The sequence below is a fragment of the Barbus barbus genome, assembly GCF_936440315.1.
Source record: "Barbus barbus genome assembly, chromosome: 17".
NCBI classification, from domain to species: Eukaryota; Metazoa; Chordata; class Actinopteri; order Cypriniformes; family Cyprinidae; genus Barbus; species Barbus barbus.
The window spans coordinates 26925346-26945294 of record NC_136745.1 but is presented as its reverse complement, the minus strand read 5'-3'; the positions used below and the strand labels follow the sequence as shown (position 1 = coordinate 26945294).

General features: G+C 39.8%; 1 protein-coding gene across 2 annotated transcripts in view; it reads left to right on the top strand.

Annotated features, from left to right (window-relative positions):
• Window positions 1-19949, top strand: part of LOC306883385 (kelch-like protein 4) — a 42140-nt gene that overhangs the window by 12319 nt on the left and 9872 nt on the right. For both annotated transcript variants that reach the window (XM_079438591.1, XM_079438590.1), the window contains exons 3-9: window positions 2268-2435; window positions 3619-3755; window positions 3986-4182; window positions 13088-13300; window positions 15041-15212; window positions 16520-16744; window positions 19381-19543. In XM_079438591.1, the coding sequence (XP_079294717.1) occupies window positions 2268-2435; window positions 3619-3755; window positions 3986-4182; window positions 13088-13300; window positions 15041-15212; window positions 16520-16744; window positions 19381-19543 (1275 nt within the window). The remainder of the gene's footprint in view (window positions 1-2267; window positions 2436-3618; window positions 3756-3985; window positions 4183-13087; window positions 13301-15040; window positions 15213-16519; window positions 16745-19380; window positions 19544-19949) is intronic.

Below are 19949 nucleotides of genomic sequence, written 5' to 3'. Positions count from 1 at the left end.
TAAGAAACAAACATCTACATCCTGAATGCCCTGAGGGTGACAATTTTCAGAAAATTTTATTTTTTGGGTGAACTGTTCCTTTAAGCAAACTGGATGCTCTATATGTAAAGCAGGCTATTTGATATGATCCGTCAGCCAGACAACCTGAGTTTGGCTTTGCATGTGGCATTAGATCAGAGCAACCCCAGGACAATTTTAAATGTTTAGAAGTCAACCCCCCTTGGCTTGTAAATATCAGTGCGATCACCAACTCCTGACAGCTGACCAGAGAGATAAAGATAATGTATTCTGTATGAGAGTCACCTTGCTCATCAAGCCAACTCACGTCAAGCCAGCTCCATCATATTAAATGGGCCCACTGACTACTTATCACATACATTCTGCTATAAAGAGAGAGTAGAAGCATGTACTCTGGAATTAATGTTATTTAAACGGCAGTATGCTTAAAAAACTAGCTCATGTGATAGAGCATGTAGGCCTTAAAGTCGAGGACACAAGGGCGAAATTCTGCTTTATGTGTACTTCTAAGGACATAGTCACAGTTCACAAAACCAGCTTTCAGTGGGATTTACTCTGTAATTAAAACTTTTACGAGATCATAACGTTTTATCAGGTGCTTAATATTCATTCCCAATTTTATGGTTTTGCAACTCTTGTTAAAAGACAAAGTGGACAATAGGACATGCAGATATTAAAATGATCATAATGGTCATGCTTTGTTTTTATGCAAATCTTGATTGACAGCAGGTAATATAACCAATCATTCAAAGCAGTTCATAATCACTGAGTTTTTAAAAACGGCCTTCTCTATGGCATAATATTTCAGACAAGTAATCAAAATGCACAGCTCTACTGTACATCCCTACGGCATCTAGACTTTTTAAACAGTGTTGTGGACTGGTTAAATGTCAGCCATGGATTTGTTCCGTGAAGGACAGCAAAATAAAGGGTTTAGATTGTTTGCTGTGAGTCAGAGGGATTATTCAGATGCAGCACAATGGCTTGTAATCTACCGGTCTGCAGGGAGAGCGGCTCAGAATTTACATTATCAAGGCTCTATGAAGAGACCAGATCCCCACAAAGTCCTGTGCTTCCAAAGGAATAAATAAATAAATAAAAACAGCAAAGTTTGTGCAAATGGTAATCTCCCCCTTTGGAAAACTCTGGCTTTCAATCCACTTATTTATGGAGTTTAGCTCTAATGGTTTCAATTTTAGCTTTCACAAGTGTGAAGGAAGATATGCACAGAATGACTAATGTCCAATTGGGAGAGAAAAGAAGTGTTTTTATTACTTATGCACAATGTATAATTCATGCATACAGAAAACTGCATCCAACAACATGGTGACAGCCATTGGCAGAGCTTGTTTTGTGGGTGCAAACTCCATAAAATGGATCAAGCCATCAAATAGCATTAACACTGTGAAAGTAACAGTGATAGATTTTGTTGTGAAATCATGCATCACAATCATTGTTTAAAAAGGCTACAAATGTGTTTCTCTATTATGACACAAACAGCATGCATAAGTCATTTTATAATCGGCAGAGGAAATTGATGGAAAATGGCACAAAATTATTCATGACATATTTATTAAGTTTACTCGAGCTAATCACTTTTTCTGAACAACATTACAAATTTATATTAGAAAGCTTCGCCTGTTTAATTTGTCATGGGTGAACCAACTGAAGCGCCGCTGTATAATGAAGTCAAATAATCGATTTACTCTGTATGTTCAAATAATACAAACCTTTACCATACACATATTTCAGGAATGTGTACACAAATAATGGAGGGACAGTTTACCAAAATGTACATTCTGTCATTATGTACTCAACCTCAGATCACTTCCAACCTGTAAGCTATTCTTTCTTGTGCTGAAAATAAATGTTTCAAGAGGGTTTATGGAGCATCACAAAGAAAGGAATTCATGCAGGTTTGGAATGATATGAGGAAAGTAAATGACAGAATTGCATTTTTAGGTGACAGTAAACAGTTATTTGATTTAGAACAATGTTCTGTAAACACCACAGTTTGAAATGCACATGTCCGTGACTCGTGCTTTGCTGCCATACCCTCTGTGGAGCCTCAGGCCTGATGGGTCAGTTGGGGAGAGAATAAAAGATAAAGGCACAGGTGGACACAGCAGCCTGTGCAGGTGTTAGTTAAGTTCCTCCTGTCACCCGCATAGATCAAACAGTCATATCAAACTTACAGACGCGCACGTTGCTCGGTCCCAGCTCAACTCCGGTCTTCCTCTTTCCCACAGGTTGGCTTTGAGCAGTTTCTCTAGGATGAGCTCCAACTGCTCGGATGAGTTTTTCCAGGCCACAAACCATGCGGAACAGACCTTTCGAAAGATGGAGACCTATCTTCAGCACAAGCAGCTGTGTGATGTACTTTTGATAGCTGGAGATCACAAGATCCCCGCACACAGGTGAGTCTCCACCGAATCGAGTCGTCTTACTTTCAAATGTCTTACTTTCACTGCAAAAACAGACGGATCAGCAGGGCAGAAGGGAACGCTGCTTAAAATGCAGTGCAGTACTTCTCCAGAAATCAATTGAAAAGAGCCTGAATTCACATGAGTCATTCTTAGACAGAATCAAACTATTCAACAGCTACTAAATGCTAGTATTAAAGCTTTCAATGAAGTCTAAGATAACTGTAGAGGAGTAGTTCACCTGACACTTTTTTCTAAAGAACATAAAAGAAGAAATTTTGAATAAAGTACTGTTTGGGTTTTTTATGAAATAAATGTGTACTGGAGCTTTTGGGTTTCTGCACAAACACCAAAAAAGTGTTGCTTATGATTCATATGCTATATTTTTATAGCCTTCTGAAGTTAGCTTTCTGTAAGAAAAGAAAAAAAAGAAAACTGTTACTCACCCTCATGTTGTTTCAAACCTTTAAGACTTTTGATGTGTTTTGGTTGAGTGAACTTTCACTGTGTAGGTAAAAATATGAAAGATTTTCAGTGAATAATGATTTTCGGTCTATATCTCACACAATAGTACGGCTTCAGAAAACTAGAAATAGGACCATGTTCATTTAATTTTTTTGGTGCTTCTGCATTCTTTTTGAAGCTTGAAAGATCAAGGGCAATTCATTTAAATTTCATGGAAAAGGGCAATGAGCACATTGTTCAAAAATAAAAAAATGTCTTTGGGTTTGGAGCAACATTACGGTAAAAAAAGTGAACACAGAATTTTCTTTTTGTGTGAACCGTTCCTTTAAGGACAGATATGCAAATGGTAGCATCAAGAAGTGTCAAAACTGTGGTGCATGCTCCATTTCAAACCACGGAGCGTGTTGAACCTTCTTCAAGGACTCTAAAACAGTGTTTATTTAAAGAAATCTCTCGGCCGCTGAGTGTTTTGATGCTATTCTGTTGAAATATTCTCTGTAGCCAAATCTCTGCTGCATGTCCCAGTTTGACACTGAGCTCAATCAACATCATCCCAGAGCTGCATGAAACAACCTGGTGAAAATAGCTGCGCTGAGATAAATCTTTTTGTAGAGAGGAATTTTCTACGAAGACGCCTCTTGAGAAGTTGTTTGAGTTGATCTCGAAGTATGCAGTCGCATATATATAAACTGCTTGCACAATTTTTTTGCAGACTTGTCCTGAGTGCAGTTTCAGACTACTTTGCTGCCATGTTCACCAATGATGTGAGGGAGGCAAAACAAGAGGAAATTAAAATGGAGGGTGTTGATCCAGAGGCGTTGCGAGCGCTGGTTCATTTTGCATATACTGGTGAGTATCTGCATTCCACTTGCGGACTATTGAAATGTGCTGTTCGCAGCACAAGTGTCACATTCCCCTCAGTTTTTTGTCAATGCCGGTGGGCAAAACACTAATTTACAACCCCAAACTAACTGTTTAAAATTCTTCAGTATACACAGGTTAAACATAGCTACTATTTTTTTACCTAGAATAATTCTGAAAAGTTTCTTGCATATTTCGCTTTTTCTCCAAATGTACAGGAGTCCTGGAGCTAAAAGAGGAGACAATTGAAAGTCTTTTAGCTGCTGCTTGTCTCCTCCAGCTCTCACAAGTTATTCAGGTCTGCTGTAACTTTCTGATGAAACAACTGCACCCGTCCAACTGCCTGGGGATCCGTTCGTTTGCCGATGCTCAGGGATGCATGGATCTTTTGAACGTCGCTCACAAATACACTATGGTAGGACCTGGCATACAAAGTAGCTTATTATAAAGGGGGAAAGGGAAGTGGTGTGTGGCCAAGTATGGTGAGGAATTTGTGCTCTGCATTTAACCCATCCAAGTGACCACACAGTAGTGAACATGCACCTGGAGCAGTGGGCAGCCATTTATGCTGCGGCGCACAGGGAGCAGTTGGGGGGTCGGTGCCTTGCTCAAGGGTCTCATCTCAGTCGTGGTATTGAAGGTGGAGAGAGTGTTGGTTATTCACTCCCCCCACCTACAATCCCTGCCGGAGACTCGAACCCACGACCTTCGGGTTACAAGTCCAACTCTCTATCCATTAGGCCACGACTAAATTAACTAAACAGTAGTAGTGGTAGAATTACAATTAAATGACACCTATATACTCCAATTTCACACTACTAATACTAATATTTCAGAATACTAATGATTTTCTGTGTCTGCATTACAGTAATCTCTTGTATATTTACAGATTAACTGGTGTAATGTCTACAGTACTACGCTGGCGATGTTCCCAGCATGCAATCTGGCATGAATAAATTATGTGGTGGCATTGTTTTACTATTTGCTGGTTTATATTGCTGTTGCTATTGTTGTTTTGGCAGTCTCTTTTGACTTATTTTGTAACACTACGAGGAATTTAAAATTATGCTTGTTGATTGTCAGTCTCATTGGGTTTTACTGTGTTGATATCTAATACTGAAGGTTCACCAGTGAAACAACCCATCTGGGAATATTCACAGTATGAGATATAAACACTTGACATACATAACCCAATAATGCTGACAATAAACAAGCATTATAAATAACCACCTTAATTGTAGAAAGATATATTGTAAAGAATTATCGTATTTCTAACATAATATTTCCACATACAGTATAGGGAGGTATAGATAGTATATTGTAGATGGCAGTTATTATTTACATAATTAGCTTATTCTATTAATTTGACACAGTGTTCTGTACCACTGTTACATTGGCTGGACGAAAATATAATACAATAGCTGATTAGAAAAATCTGATATTTTTTATCTTAAAATATATGGCATTATTTATTCGTTTATCTTTTTTATTAAATTTTTCTGTTATAGTAGAAAATGTCTCATCCTGCTCTGATTTCAATACAATAATGTAAAAAAGTTATAGTTTACTCACCGTCATGTTTTCTTGAAGCCCATATGACTTCTGTGGATCACAAAAGGAGAAATTTATAGCAGAACGTCCAAGCAGTTTTTTTCCATACAAAGAAATTAAATTGTGATCCGATCTGTCAAGCAAGATTTTCAATGCAGGATTTTGAGTAAATCATAGACTAAAATATATATGAATTCAGTGCATAAGACAAATGGACTGCCTTTAGAAACCTTTTTTTGGTCTATTTTCAAGATTGAATACTCATTCATTTAACTTTCATTGATACACAGATAGCAGCCTGAACGTTCTTCATAGCATCTTCTTTTCTACATACTATAATAAATTCATAAGGGTTTTAAACAATATTAGATTAGTAAATCATGACAGAACTTTCATTTTGTAGTGAACTATCATTAAAACTAATAATCATCAACTTTTTCCCTGCATATTAAAAAAGCCACAGGTTTTAAAAGCCTTGTCTGACATAAAGAATTCCAAGCATGAAATTATTTGATGTGACATTTTGTTTCTCAGCATGCGGTCAGTTTAAAGGGCTGCACAGAGCTCTTTGATGTGTGAGAAATATAGCAAAAGCAGCCTTGGTTAAATAATGGCAATACATTAAGTATTCTCAGGAGCCCAAGGATCCACAGAACACATTTGCTTGATGGGCATTTCTCTGCCCACGTACGGAAACAACTTAGGAAGATAGCCCTTATCTCCTGAAGGACATCTGCACAGGCTGTTTACAAAGGGCTTTCCAGAGTAGAGAGGTTAATCTAATCAGAGGACACAAGCAGGAAAATTTCCTGTTCGGTTGCTTCTGTAATGAACACAGCATCAACAGAGCTTCCTGGTTGGCTCACCATGGTGTTCAGATTAAAAAGTTATATTTTGATAAGCATGTTTTTCCTTGTTTCTGTCTCATCCTGATGTTAGTTTTTAATTTTTGCAAGAAGCTGCAGACTTACATGGGTTAATGTCTTGGTTCAAGATGTCTATGGCCTGTAGCATGCTAGAAGTCTAGGTATTTTCTTTTGAGTGTAAAAGGCAGATGAGACGATGCTTAGATAAATGACTGACAACACAAACACTGCTCTAGGTCATATTTCTCCTCATGAATACATTAGGTTTGGCACAAGCCTTTCAATTCTCACATCCTCCCTTACAATTTAATCCATTTAGATCTTACGGAGCCTTGTGCATCTCACACTAATATTGCTGCAGGACCTGTTAATACTTGCTGTTCGGTTAATGCCCTCCCCTAAAATATATGCCCACGAGAGGCTTCTAAATGAATGTTTGCAGTGGAACAGAATTAATGAATTCAATTAATTGGCAGGGTGCTTGTGATGGTAATTGAGAATAATGAATCTATATCAATGTCACCAGAAGAAGTAGAGTTTAAATCTATATTGAGGAGGGGCTGAAAATCAATGCATGGTACTCATTTAATTATGTGTGTCTGAGCTAAGCTCCGAGAGCCCATGCACGGCTTTAGCAGAGACGCTGCTGTTTAGATCTGATTAATGATCAATAGGATGTTTACTGCCCTTATTTGCAACAGAATCAATGGGGATTACTTCTGATGCACAAGGGAAACTCTAGAAGTGCCATAAGTAATGAACAAGCTTGTTAGAGAGAATTCTAGCATTCTCTTCACATGCTACAAGTTGAACCTTGCAAAACGCTTTTATCAGAGAGCAACCTCGGATGTCCTTGTGTCTGCATTGGAGCAGATCATTATGTTGCTGAGATGGATGGAGAACAAGACCTATGTGTGTTTTTTTTTTTTTACAGTTATTAGATTCTCCATAATGGGTTATTTAAAACAAGATGATATATTCTGTGTCAGGGCCATGTGCTTGTTATATCGTGCTGTATCAAATACTGTTTCGGTCCAAACCTCTAGTCCGTTTCAAGTAAAAATCTCAACAGCCATTATATTGAGCAATATTGGTTTAAATCACACCTTTAAACTAAGTTTTGGCATGCAGTCTACAGTCTTTAGGCACACAGCTCACCAATATTTTAACGATTTAGAAAAGATGGATCACTGTCTGGCCAACTGAGATTTTGATATGGAGATAAAGATTACATATGGTGACAATACGTCCTCTTTTGCCCAGCATGTCCTGGCTGGGATTTCTAAATTGCCTAAAATGTTTGGGTTTTGGTTTTGTTTTCCTATTGACAAGCTCTCTACAGTCCTCACATATTTTATGACTGTAGGTCCTACCTTCACACGCCAGATAATTTAGCCAATTTAGAGTTCCTGACCAGGACATGACTGGGAAAAAGAGCATGTTTTGTCACCCTAGGTTAGGTGCATGATTTTTTTCAGTAGCACTACAGCTCACTGTGAGTGTCTTTCATCACCGTTTGTTGTTTGGATGGGGAATTGGCCCTGAAAACTGACAGGACTTAGTCATTAATTACTCACCCTCAGGTAATTCCAAACCCAGAAGAACTTTGTTAAACTTCAGAACACAAATGAAGAAATTTTAGATGAAATCTGAGAGCTTTCTGACCCTGCATAGACAGCAATGCAACTGACACATTCAAGGCATAAAGGTAGTTATGACATTGTTAAAATAGTCCATGTGACATCAGTGGCTCAACCGTGATGTTATGAAGCTATGAGAATACTTTTTGCAACATGATACTGTACTCTCGTGAACATGCATCAAAGACAAACACAGAAGATAAGAAATTGTTGAATAAAGTTGTTATTTTTGTTTTCTTTGCGCACAAAAAGTATTCTTGTAGATTTAAAACATTACGGTTGAACCACTGATGTCACATGGACTATTTTAACAATGTCCTTACTACCTTTCTGGGCCTTGAATGGGTCAGTTGCATTGCTGTCTATGCAAGGTCAGAAAGCGCTCCGATTTCATCAAAAATATCTTAATTTATGTTCCGAAGATGAACGAAGGCCTAGGTTTGAAGGTTTGGAATGACATGAGGGTGAGTAATTAATGACAGAATTTTCATTTTTGGGTGAACTATCCCTTTAACAACCGGATTGCTGCATTGGGCACATTGAGAAAACATTTATATAATAATTTAATATAATTATAATAATAATTAATAATAATAATTCATTATTATTTGAAATAATAAATTATAACGTCTTGGTTACGTCCTGAAGGAGGGAACGGAGACGTCATGTCGGTGACTGACGAATTGGGATCTCTTAGAGAGACCAATCCACTTTGAGTGTAACTAAACGAGCCAATGCACATTGGCATGCGATTATTGCATCCAGCTGCCGCTAATCACAGCGTGAGTATAAGCAGGCAGCAGGTGCAGCGCATATTCAGGTTTTCGCTGAGGAGCCGAGTCGGTGACCCGGCCACTCAGTGGTGGTACAGCAGCCGTGGCGACGGGACGTGACGTCTCCATTCCCTCCTTCAGGGAATGAGGGTTACATACATAACAGAGACGTTCCCTATCAGTCGGTCACTCCGAGTCATGTTGGTGACCGACGAATTGGGATACTTCCACACGGATACTGCCCCTTCCAGTGTCCTGTGGAAGCCTCCTGCACCCCTATTTTTTGGCGCAGGTCAGGGCTTAGCACAGAAGACCAGATACTGTTGCTACGGCACTACCCAGTCAGTAAGACTGGATAACACTGGGAAAACATACCCGCTCACTGTGAGTGTCTTTCATCACCGTTTGTTGTTTGGATGGGGAATTGGCCCTGGAAACTGACAGGACTTAGTCATTAATTACTCACCCTCAGGTAATTCCAAACCCAGACGAACTTTGTTAAACTTCAGAACACAAATGAAGAAATTTTAGATGAAATCTGAGAGCTTTCTGACCCTGCATAGACAGCAATGCAACTGACACATTCAAGGCATAAAGGTAGTTATGACATTGTTAAAATAGTCCATGTGACATCAGTGGCTCAACCGTGATGTTATGAAGCTATGAGAATACTTTTTGCAACATGATACTGTACTCTCGTGAACATGCATCAAAGACAAACACAGAAGATAAGAAATTGTTGAATAAAGTTGTTATTTTTGTTTTCTTTGCGCACAAAAAGTATTCTTGTAGATTTAAAACATTACGGTTGAACCACTGATGTCACATGGACTATTTTAACAATGTCCTTACTACCTTTCTGGACCTTGAATGGGTCAGTTGCATTGCTGTCTATGCAAGGTCAGAAAGCTCTCAGATTTCATCAAAAATATCTTAATTTATGTTCCGAAGATGAACGAAGGCCTAGGTTTGAAGGTTTGGAATGACATGAGGGTGAGTAATTAATGACAGAATTTTCATTTTTGGGTGAACTATCCCTTTAACAACCAGATTGCTGCATTGGGCACATTGAGAAAACATTTATATAATAATTTAATATAATTATAATAATAATTAATAATAATAATTCATTATTATTTGAAATAATAAATTATAACGTCTCGGTTACGTCCTGAAGGAGGGAACGGAGACGTCATGTCGGTGACCGACGAATTGGGATCTTGCTTAGAGAGACCAATCCACTTCGAGTGTAACTAAACGAGCCAATGCACATTGGCATGCGATTATTGCATCCAGCTGCCGCTAAACACAGTGTGAGTATAAGCAGGCAGCAGGTGCAGCGCATATTCAGGTTTTCGCTGAGGAGCCGAGTCGGTGACCCGGCCGCTCAGTGGTGGTACAGCAGCCGTGGCGACGGGACGTGACGTCTCCGTTCCCTCCTTCAGGGAACGAGGGTTACATACGTAACAGAGACGTTCCCTATCAGTCGGTCACTCTGAGTAATGTCGGTGACCGACGAATTGGGATCCCTACCAAAGGGCCACGGATACTGCCCCTTCCAGTGTCCTGTGGAAGCCTCCTGCACCCCTATTTTTTGGCGCAGGTCAGGGCTTAGCACAGAAGACCAGATACTGTTGCTACGGCACTACCCACTCAGTAAGACTGGATAACACTGGGAAAACATACCCGTTCCACTTGGAACCGGACGCTGCGGAAGCCCACCCTTCCCGAAGGAGGTTCAGGAGCACTTACGCATATGAATCAACAGTTTAGGCACATATGGAAATTTTAGAGGAGATAGAAGCCTCTTGGACAATGGCAGAACATCTGCCGGGGAAACACGGGCTCTCAGGCTATACCGTGGACTTTACACATATGGGATCCAATTACGCCTTACATATGGAACCCAGCCCTCTACCGGTTCTCATGGATTCATCAAGCAAGGGCCTAGCGTCAGACGCTCCGCCACGTCTGACTGCCGAGGGAATGGAGGAGCTCGACAGGGTCTACCGTACGGACTCTCTGGAGCAGTTTTAGCAAGCCAACCCGAGACCGGAGCCTCTCAGTGCTTCTACACGTTTGAGGTGAGAACACAGGAGGAAACTGGCTCCACGCGCAGGCTATAGAACCTGGCGAACGTGTTAGGGGTCACCCAGCCCGCAGCTCTACAAATATCTGCCAGCAAGGAGCCTCGAGCCAACGCCCAGGAAGATGCAACACTTCTAGTAGAGTGGGCCTCAACCTGGATGGGTAAGCTGATAAGCCAGGGTGATGGCGTCCACTATCCAGTGGGCCATCCTCTGCTTGTAGACGGCATTCCCCTTCTGCCGGCCTCCATGACAGACAAAGAGCTGGTCTGAGGTCCTGAAGCTTCGCGTCCTGTCAATTTAGCATCTCAGTGCCCGGACGGGACAAAGCAACGCAAGGGCTGGGTCTGCCTCCTCCGAAGGCAGCACTTGCAGGCTCACCACCTGGTCCCTGAAGGGAGTAGTGGGAACCTTGGGCACATAGCCAGGCCGGGGCCTCAGGATTACCTGGGAGTCAGCCGGCCCAAACTCTAGGCACGTCGAACGAAAATGCGTGCAGGTCCCCTACCCTCTTGATGGAGGCCAATGCAAGCAGGAGCAGAGTCTTCGTTGAAAGAAACTGCAGCTCAACTGTCTGCAAAGGCTCAAATGGACCCTGCTGTAGTGCTTTGAGCACTAGAGACAGGTCCTAAGAGGGTATAGAGGGGGGCCGTGTGACACCCGGTGAGTGCCGTGCTGCCACGCCCACCTCGGGACTCGGCCATGGAGCCAGTGCTGAAGCGGTCTCATATGAAGCAGCCGTTCGTAGCGCGAAGTCAGAAGCGGTACAAAGCTCTCAGAGCTTCCGGATCGTGACCACCCCCATGCATGTCCCTCAGTGCTCTTAGCCTGAAGAACCTGCAGTAACGCCGTAGCGTAAGGTGGAGGCAGCTTCTCCACAGGCCACATAAGCACCGCCGGACAGACCAGACGAGTACCTACAGGCCCGGAAGAGGAGGCACGGTTTGCCCTGCCGGGTGGAGACGGTATTAGGACACAACTGCATCGCAACCGACCACTCCACCGGGGGGACCCCCGTATGCCCCCTAGCTGCTCCACCATCGGGGGTGCTGAGGGGGAGGAGCTAGCAGGGCGGTTTCTGGCTGTAAAAGGTGCCATCCACGACTTGGTAAGCTCTCCATGCACCTCCGGGAAGAGAGGCACTGGGGCAGGGCGCTGAGAACCAGCGCAAGCTCCCCCGAGAAACCAGTCGTCCAACCTCGAGGGCTCCGGACACGGTGGGATGTCCACTCGAGCCCTACCCTCTCAGTGGCCCGGGAAAGCATAGCCGTGATTTCCGGATCCGACTCAGGCACTGCTACTGCCGGAGCAGCAGCACAGCCGAATCTTCTTCCCTAGAAAACTCCAGCTCCCCTCCGATGCAGCGGTCGACATCTGGTCGTCAGGAGGAGCGCCAGGGTAACTGCTGGTGCGCCCCTTGTAGAGGGCCCAGCACGTTCCACTGACAGCTCAACTGGTTTTGGAGCGCAAGAGGAGCGATGGTCCCTCGAGGGTTGGTTCCCTGGAGGGTTTGCCACCACTGTAATCTTCAGACCACCCATGCCACTGCCTGAAGTAGTCCCCGTCTGTCTGCAGCCAGAACGAGAACCAGATCGAGGCAGAGACAACAGGGCTCCGTCCCTTTGTCGAGGTAACGGAGCCTGGCCCGCAACTCCAAGATGATCATCTTCCCACCATGAGAAGATGCCTCATCCACGAACACCACCTCAGCATGCTTACTGCGCCAGGTAACGACCACATCCAGAAACGCACGGGTGACACGTTGTCTGTAGCAAGACCCAACTCGTCTTTACAAAGATGTAACGTTGAGTTTGCCAGATGCAACGTTGTCTTTAAAAAGACGCACCCATGAATGCTCTTTTAGGGAAATCACTCTTTTAGTGTGCTGAAGCGCACAGGGGAGATGGCCTCTTGCAACACAATCAGAGGGTAGTGCAACCTGATGTGTGCAATCCACTCGACACAGGAAGAACCACCACCGCTGAAGCGCCGTACCGCCAGCACGAGAGTCTCCCAAAGAGCATGCTTAACTCGTTGAATTCACTCGTCAGCAGAAGTCAGGAGCAGAACAATATAACCGCTCGGCTCCGAAGCGAAAAGCTGAATATGCACTGCTCCTGCTGCCTGCTACCTGCTTATACTCATGCTGTGGTTAGCGGTAGCTGGATGCAATAATCGCATGCCAATGTGCATTGGCTCGTTTAGTTACACTCGAAGTGGATTGGTCTCTCTAAGCGAGATCCCAATTCGTCGGTCACCGACGTGACTCGGAGTGACCTACTGATATTTCCATAAATATAAAAATTTGTTTTTTTTTAACGTGCATTTTAGCACTTACAGTTAATGTCTCATTATATTGCAGCACACAGATTTATAACTAAACAAAATTGCTTAATATTTCAGGAACACTTTTTAGAGGTAATTCAGAATCAGGAGTTCCTCTTGCTTCCCACAATGGAAATTATCAAGCTTTTGGCTAGTGATGACATCAACGTTCCAGATGAAGAAACGATTTTCCAAGCACTGATGATGTGGGTTCGCTATGATGTGCAGCAACGACAACAGGATCTGGGAGTGTTGCTGGCGTATATTCGACTTCCCCTTTTACCACCACAGGTTTGCCAATAGCATTCATAAAAGACTCTTGTCATTTTATTACAGTTTAATGTAATCACTAGTCACATTTTCAAAACATTTAACACAATTAGCACAACATCCGTCTGTTGTGACCATACCATTAACACAATTTGTGTTGTTTTCACACAATATGCAGTCAATTACCATGTTTATAAAATGCTTACATTTTTTTTTCATACAAGCTTACCCAAAACCAAAATCCTGGATCTTTTTAGTCTTATTTACAAATGTTTAAACACAGCATGTCAGAAATGAAGACCTAATAAGTATTGTAAAAAATCAATACTTATATTAATATTGTAACAACTGATAAGCATTTTTAAATAACAGATCAATGAAATATTTAGAAATAGCTGATTCCAGTCTCAGTTGGAGGAATAGTCAGGTGTTGAAGCTCTTTCCATTACAATAACAAAATAGAGTAAAAATTACCTCTTTGAATTGGTTTTGTAGATGCAGAACAACACAGAATTAGAGAGGGAGTAATGCCTGGGAGAGTGAGAGGAATAGTTGTAGAAGGGGGAGGAGTAGATGGGTCAGAAAAAGGGAGAAGAGGTAGGAGAAAGGAGTGAGAATGTGTGTTGGACTGTGCATTTTTGTGCACGTTTGTTTGTTTGCTTGTTTGTTTTTCTCCCCTTACACATGTGGAACCTATGTGAACGCTTATGTCTGCTATGGAATATAAAGGGTAATTGTGACTTTATCTCAGAATTCTGACTTTTTTTCTTGCAATTGTGAATTTACAGTATCTCACAATTCTGATAAAGTCTGAATTGCAAGATGTAAACTTGCAATTCCAATAATAAAAGTCCGAATGGTGAGATAAAAAGGTCACAATTACGGTTTTTACTTTTTTGATTCTGTTACGTAAACAAGCTTGCATAGTAACCAAAGGCCATGTATGTTTTAAAATTTTTGTTGATCACTGGGCACCATCCACATCAAACAACCCCCCTCCCCCACTGGAAAGCAATCAAGGTTCCAATATAATTTCCACATAGGGGATCCTATTTTTTTTTTCTATTGCACATTCTATAAAGTAATGACTCATTCAGTTTTAGATAGTATGTTGCCAAGAATGAACACATTCAACACTTAAAAATGTAAAATGGGTTTCAGTCGAAGGTAAACTGAAGGCTAAATTACAAAAAACTATTGATTTTTATAATGTCTATTACAGTCATGGCCAAAAATATCGGCACCCTTGGTAAATATGATCAAAGAAGGCTGTGAAAATGAATCTGCATTGTTAATCCTTTTGATCTTTTATTTTAAAAAATCACAAACATCTAACCTTTCATTGGATAATAAGAATTTAAAATGGGGGGGGGGGGGGGGGTCTCATTATGAAATAAATGTTTTTCTCAAATACACGTTGGACACAATTTAAGTGAAGTGACATACTGCCAAGTATGGTGACCCATACTCGGAATTCGACTCAATTTTGAATCAGGTTTGCTGTTTTGATAGGGTTAGTGTTTGTAGAAAAAGGTATTCAGTATTTTGAAATGTAGAGTTTGTATTTATTTGGCCAGAAAATTTGGCTAATTGTGTGATGTAGGTGTGTTGCTGTGTTAAGAGTTTAGAAAAAGTACTTTAAATATTGTTAAATGCTTGTTAGCAATTGAAAAAAACTGCAAATGTTACTCTTTAACATTGCACACTTTAGTTGTTCATCTTTTGGATGTAATTTTTTTTTTTTTTTTTTTTTTGATGTAGCTGCTTGCTGATTTGGAAAACAATAAGATGTTTTCAGAAGACCTGGAATGCCAGAAGCTCCTGATGGAAGCCATGAAGTACCATCTTTTGCCAGAGCGCCGTCCCATGCTACAGAGCCCAAGAACCAAACCACGGAAATCCACTGTTGGATCGCTCTATGCTGTTGGACAGGGTTCGTACCGATACTGTAAAATGAAATTCCAGGACTTTCAAGGACTTTTCAAGCACTGCTTTTTTAGTTTTCAAGGGCTACAGAGATATCACTTATCAAGCAATATCTTTATTACCTTTCAAATTCTAAATGAGTGCTGTTACAATTTTAAAATTTGGCTGATGAAAAATTGTCTAAAATTAATTATGCTTAATTTCAGTTTTAGGGCTTTGATGATTAATTGTCTTTTTTAGGGCTTTGTCATACTTTTTTTGAGTGCTTCATGCATTAAATAATTGTGATGAATTTCATCATTTTATAAGTTATCATTTTGCAGTGTAAGATTACAGTTAACACCTTTAAATATTAATGTATTCAATTCAGTAAATAACTGAAACGATCACAACAAACTGACCAATCATAGAAAAGGCCATAAATGGCATAGCAATCCAGAATGCACTACTTCATTATAAAGAAAAACAAAGCTTATAAGCCTCTAAATTTCCACATTATGTAATCATTATGATCACACTTATAAGAATTGCTGTAACAAGCTCATTGTTTTGCCTAAAATTAATACATATTAGCTGACTGCATGATTTCTATCTTGAACTGTTCATTTCTGAAATGGACGTTACTTTCAGTCACCTCTGATAACAGATCACTCTAAACTAAAGTGTAGTGTAGACGCATGCATTTACTGTAAAGCTGCTTTGAAACAATAAGTATAGTGAAAAGTGCTATACAAATAAATGTGAATGAAATAAGCTTTTTAACTTATGAAAAACAATATATCAAATTAGATGCGTGTATAATTCAACAAAATATTTTTATATTTCTTATAACATAAGATGTTAAAAAAATTACTATTTGTATGATTTTAAAATACATTAATGAATATATACATACGCGCACACACACACAGATGTTTGGACAATATGACAGATACGACAGAACAAAAAATTGACAGCCCCGGCAGAGGGAGGATGAGTTTCCGCCAACTTTAATTTAATTATGTTCTTGAAAAAAGATTAAACACTTTTTATATACTGTATATTGTTTTTAACTTTTCAAGTACCTTTTCATAAAGGCTGTTTTCCAGGACTTAAATGACAAAAAGTCCGATTGAAGTACCTTGTGCAAGCCGTGGTTGGAAATATGGACACCTCAAAGGTGGACCATTATTTAGTTTTTTTCTAATACTTTTCTTATAGCAGTACCTCTTACTGCCATCAACACAGAAATGTTGTACAGTAAAACAGCTATTAGCATAGCAGCATGCAACTCTTTAACTAACAATAAACTCTAGAGTCTCTGTCTACTTTTAGGGTCTACAACAATAGAGAAATACGACCTTCGCACAAACAGATGGATCCAAGTTGGTAGCATGAGTGGGCGAAGACTTCAGTTCGGCGTGGCAGTGATCGATAACAAGCTCTACGTGGTTGGAGGAAGGGATGGACTCAAGACCTCTAACATGGTGGAGTGCTACAACCCAATCACTAAAGTGTGGTCCACCATGCCGCCAATGTCAACCCACCGACACGGATTAGGTGTGTTTTATGAATGCTTCAGATGTTTGCGTAATCTTATTACACAGCTTATATGAATAATTGTTACACAGTAATGTTTAGTAATTAAATTTCATTCTGTGTCACTGTATAAATATAATAAATATACAACGTCACCCCTTAACTTTGAAAGTCTAATTAGTCATAGACAAAAATTATATAGTTAACATATCAGTAATTTAGAAACATTCATATATGAAAATATTCAAAAAGATCTTCATGAACATTCATGATCTCCATGTTTCATATATTTTAAATGTATTTTAACTAATAATTGAAGCATTAGGTTTGTTAATGTTATTATAGATATTTATAAGGCTTTGCTCATTAATATTGAAGAAGCTATGTTCACCCAGAAGACCTAACTTGTTAGCTGAAAGGAATACGTTGCTAATCAGCTGTTGAAGAAGAAGAAATCATACAATTATGAGGGCATAGTTCATGAATGAATATTTATTAATTTATGGCTAATTGGCTTTACTTTCTAGGTTACCAAGCCATGTCTGCATGACTCAATTAATATTCACGCCCCAAACGATATCGGTTTCATTGATATTCACACGATGTGTTTTAGTTCAACAGTAGCTAGACGGAGCAGAATGGAACAGCTCACAGACGTCTCCGCGTGTGTTTTGAAATATTTTGACTCTTGACACTCTTAGAAACGGTTCATGGTGCAAGACGCTGAAAAGCAGCTGAACGCGACTGAACAGAAATGATGCAGATTACAGCCCGAGGAAATTTAAGAATGTGTCATGTCAACTGTCTCAGTTTATCAAAAGCAGTCAATCACAGTCTGAAATTTAATTAACGTATAAAGTTTGGTGCATCGGGGAGAGTAGTTTTTACCAAAAACATGTGATCTCTGACAGCAGAGCACGTTTGCCAGAAAATCATTCAAAGAAGTGAGTCCCAGTGTGGTTTTGCTTACTCTAAAACATTATAACGTTGTTTTTCTTTCAGAATCATACATTTTATATGAAACCCAAATGCCGTTATAATATGGTTAAAACGCCACCACTAAGTCTGGTTTAGTGACTGGATGCTTTTAAAATACTGCTGCATAAGACTTAGAAATTTCAAAACCTTTATGCATCTTTTTTGTTGTTGTTGTCTTGAATCAGTGGTTCAGAGGGTATATAAAACTGGCCAAGGCACATGATTTCAGCAAATGTCATACTGTTTTGAAATGCTACAAAATTTGGTTTCCTTCATTAAAAAAAATGAAAATTCAAAATGGTTAATTGTTTCTAATTGGCTTAGTTATCCAAACCCTAACTAAAACAGATAAAACAAGCGTAAAGAGATAGTTGACAACTCTGGCATCATCAGGAAGTTGTTCCAAACCTTTATGAATTTATTTCAGCTGTTGAACACAAAAGATATTTTGCAAAATGCTGGTAACCAATCAGTTGATGGTAGCCATTGACCTGTATGGAGTATGGAAAGAAATACTGTGGAAACCAATGTCTACCGTCAACTGTTTGGTTACCAGCATTCTGCAAAGTATCTTCTTTTTTTTCAACAATGAATGGACACTTATACAGGTTTGGATCTGAAGGTGAGTAAATGATGAAATGATTTCCATCTTTGAAACAAATTACCAAAAGGATACCGATACTTCTCATTTAATGATTTGTAAATTAAATTTAATAGACTACAAGTTAATGAAAATTGATATGTAAAATATGTTATTATACATGTTTAGTCCACATGTTTGTGCTGTGTTCTCATTGCATTTACAAAATCTTTACCAGCAGACGGAGCCAACATGTGGTGCTGATTAGAATATTTAGTGCAGATGCATTCTGTAAAAAGAAAATTAGTAGCAATAGTGTTGTAATAGTAACTTTGTTTCCTTTCATGACAAAGAGTTTCACTTGTTCCATTTAATAATGTAGGCACCATATACACTAACCTAAATTTAGTAGAGAATCAAATTTTATTCCTTACAAAACAAAGGGAAAACTTATTTATGTACATCTATTTCTGTAAACATGCCAAAGGCAAACCAGTTGGGGCATAATAGAAATTGTGTGGCTCAAGAAATAACAATAAAAATAACCGGATGGTCAAACATCGAAGCAACTGTTTATAAATTAACAAAGGCAATCTGGGCTGCACATAAAAATGTGGCAGGTAATTTAAACTCGCAGAGAAAATGCACTGTACAATAATACCATAAAACTGACATTCAAAGGTTGCTCATTGAGGCCTATAAAGTGCACTGCAATATCATAACCAAAATGTCGGTCAAGAGACGATTTATATGTCAGGACCCCAAAAGCGACAGCCTGAGATTTATAACAGAAACACAAGAGACCCTTGCTGTAAAGGGAGCAGTGAGATGCACCATGAATACTTAATGCTTACCACAGCATCTTAGGGTCGCACCAGGAGAATGTCTTTAGCTACTGATATCTGCTTAAAAAGGAAAAGCTCTTGAAATTAATTCCATCTTATTACCATTTAAAATTTTGACATTTGCCAATTTCACTACATCACGGAGACAAAGACAGACACTCCTATTGATTTGTGTTTGTGTGATGTATGGCGTGCAATGCTAAAGGCTGAGGCCAGTCTTGCTTTTTGTCTTATTTATTTATTTGTTCGTAAAGGAATTGCTGTGCTAGAGGGGCCCATGTATGCAGTGGGAGGCCATGACGGATGGAGCTATTTGAACACAGTAGAAAGGTGGGACCCCCAGGCGAGGCAGTGGAATTATGTGGCCAGTATGTCCACACCGCGCAGCACCGTCGGAGTCACTGCTCTCAATGGAAAGTAAGGAATTCATTTTGTCTTATATTTTCTAGCATTGTTGAGCTATGATATCATTTTAAAACATTTACATGTATTTAGCTTTTATTCACATTATTATTCAGCATACAAAAGAGGAACGAAGCAATTTGTCAGAGTCAATTGCTGAGAAATCGCTCTACAGACTTACTTCATTTAGTATACGTAGATCTATGAATATGCAAATTAGTCCCTGCCTTCACTCAATCATAATTGAGTGTAGAAAAAATGCTGTTCCTTACAGTATAACTGAATAACTAAAGACCTGTGGTGAAAATTAAATTTTCAGTGTTGTTCACATGTCTGTCTGATGTTATTCATATGCTTAAAGACAAACTATGTTCAAATTCATCAGTTAACACCATTGCTGAGCATTTTCTATTTAAAACTG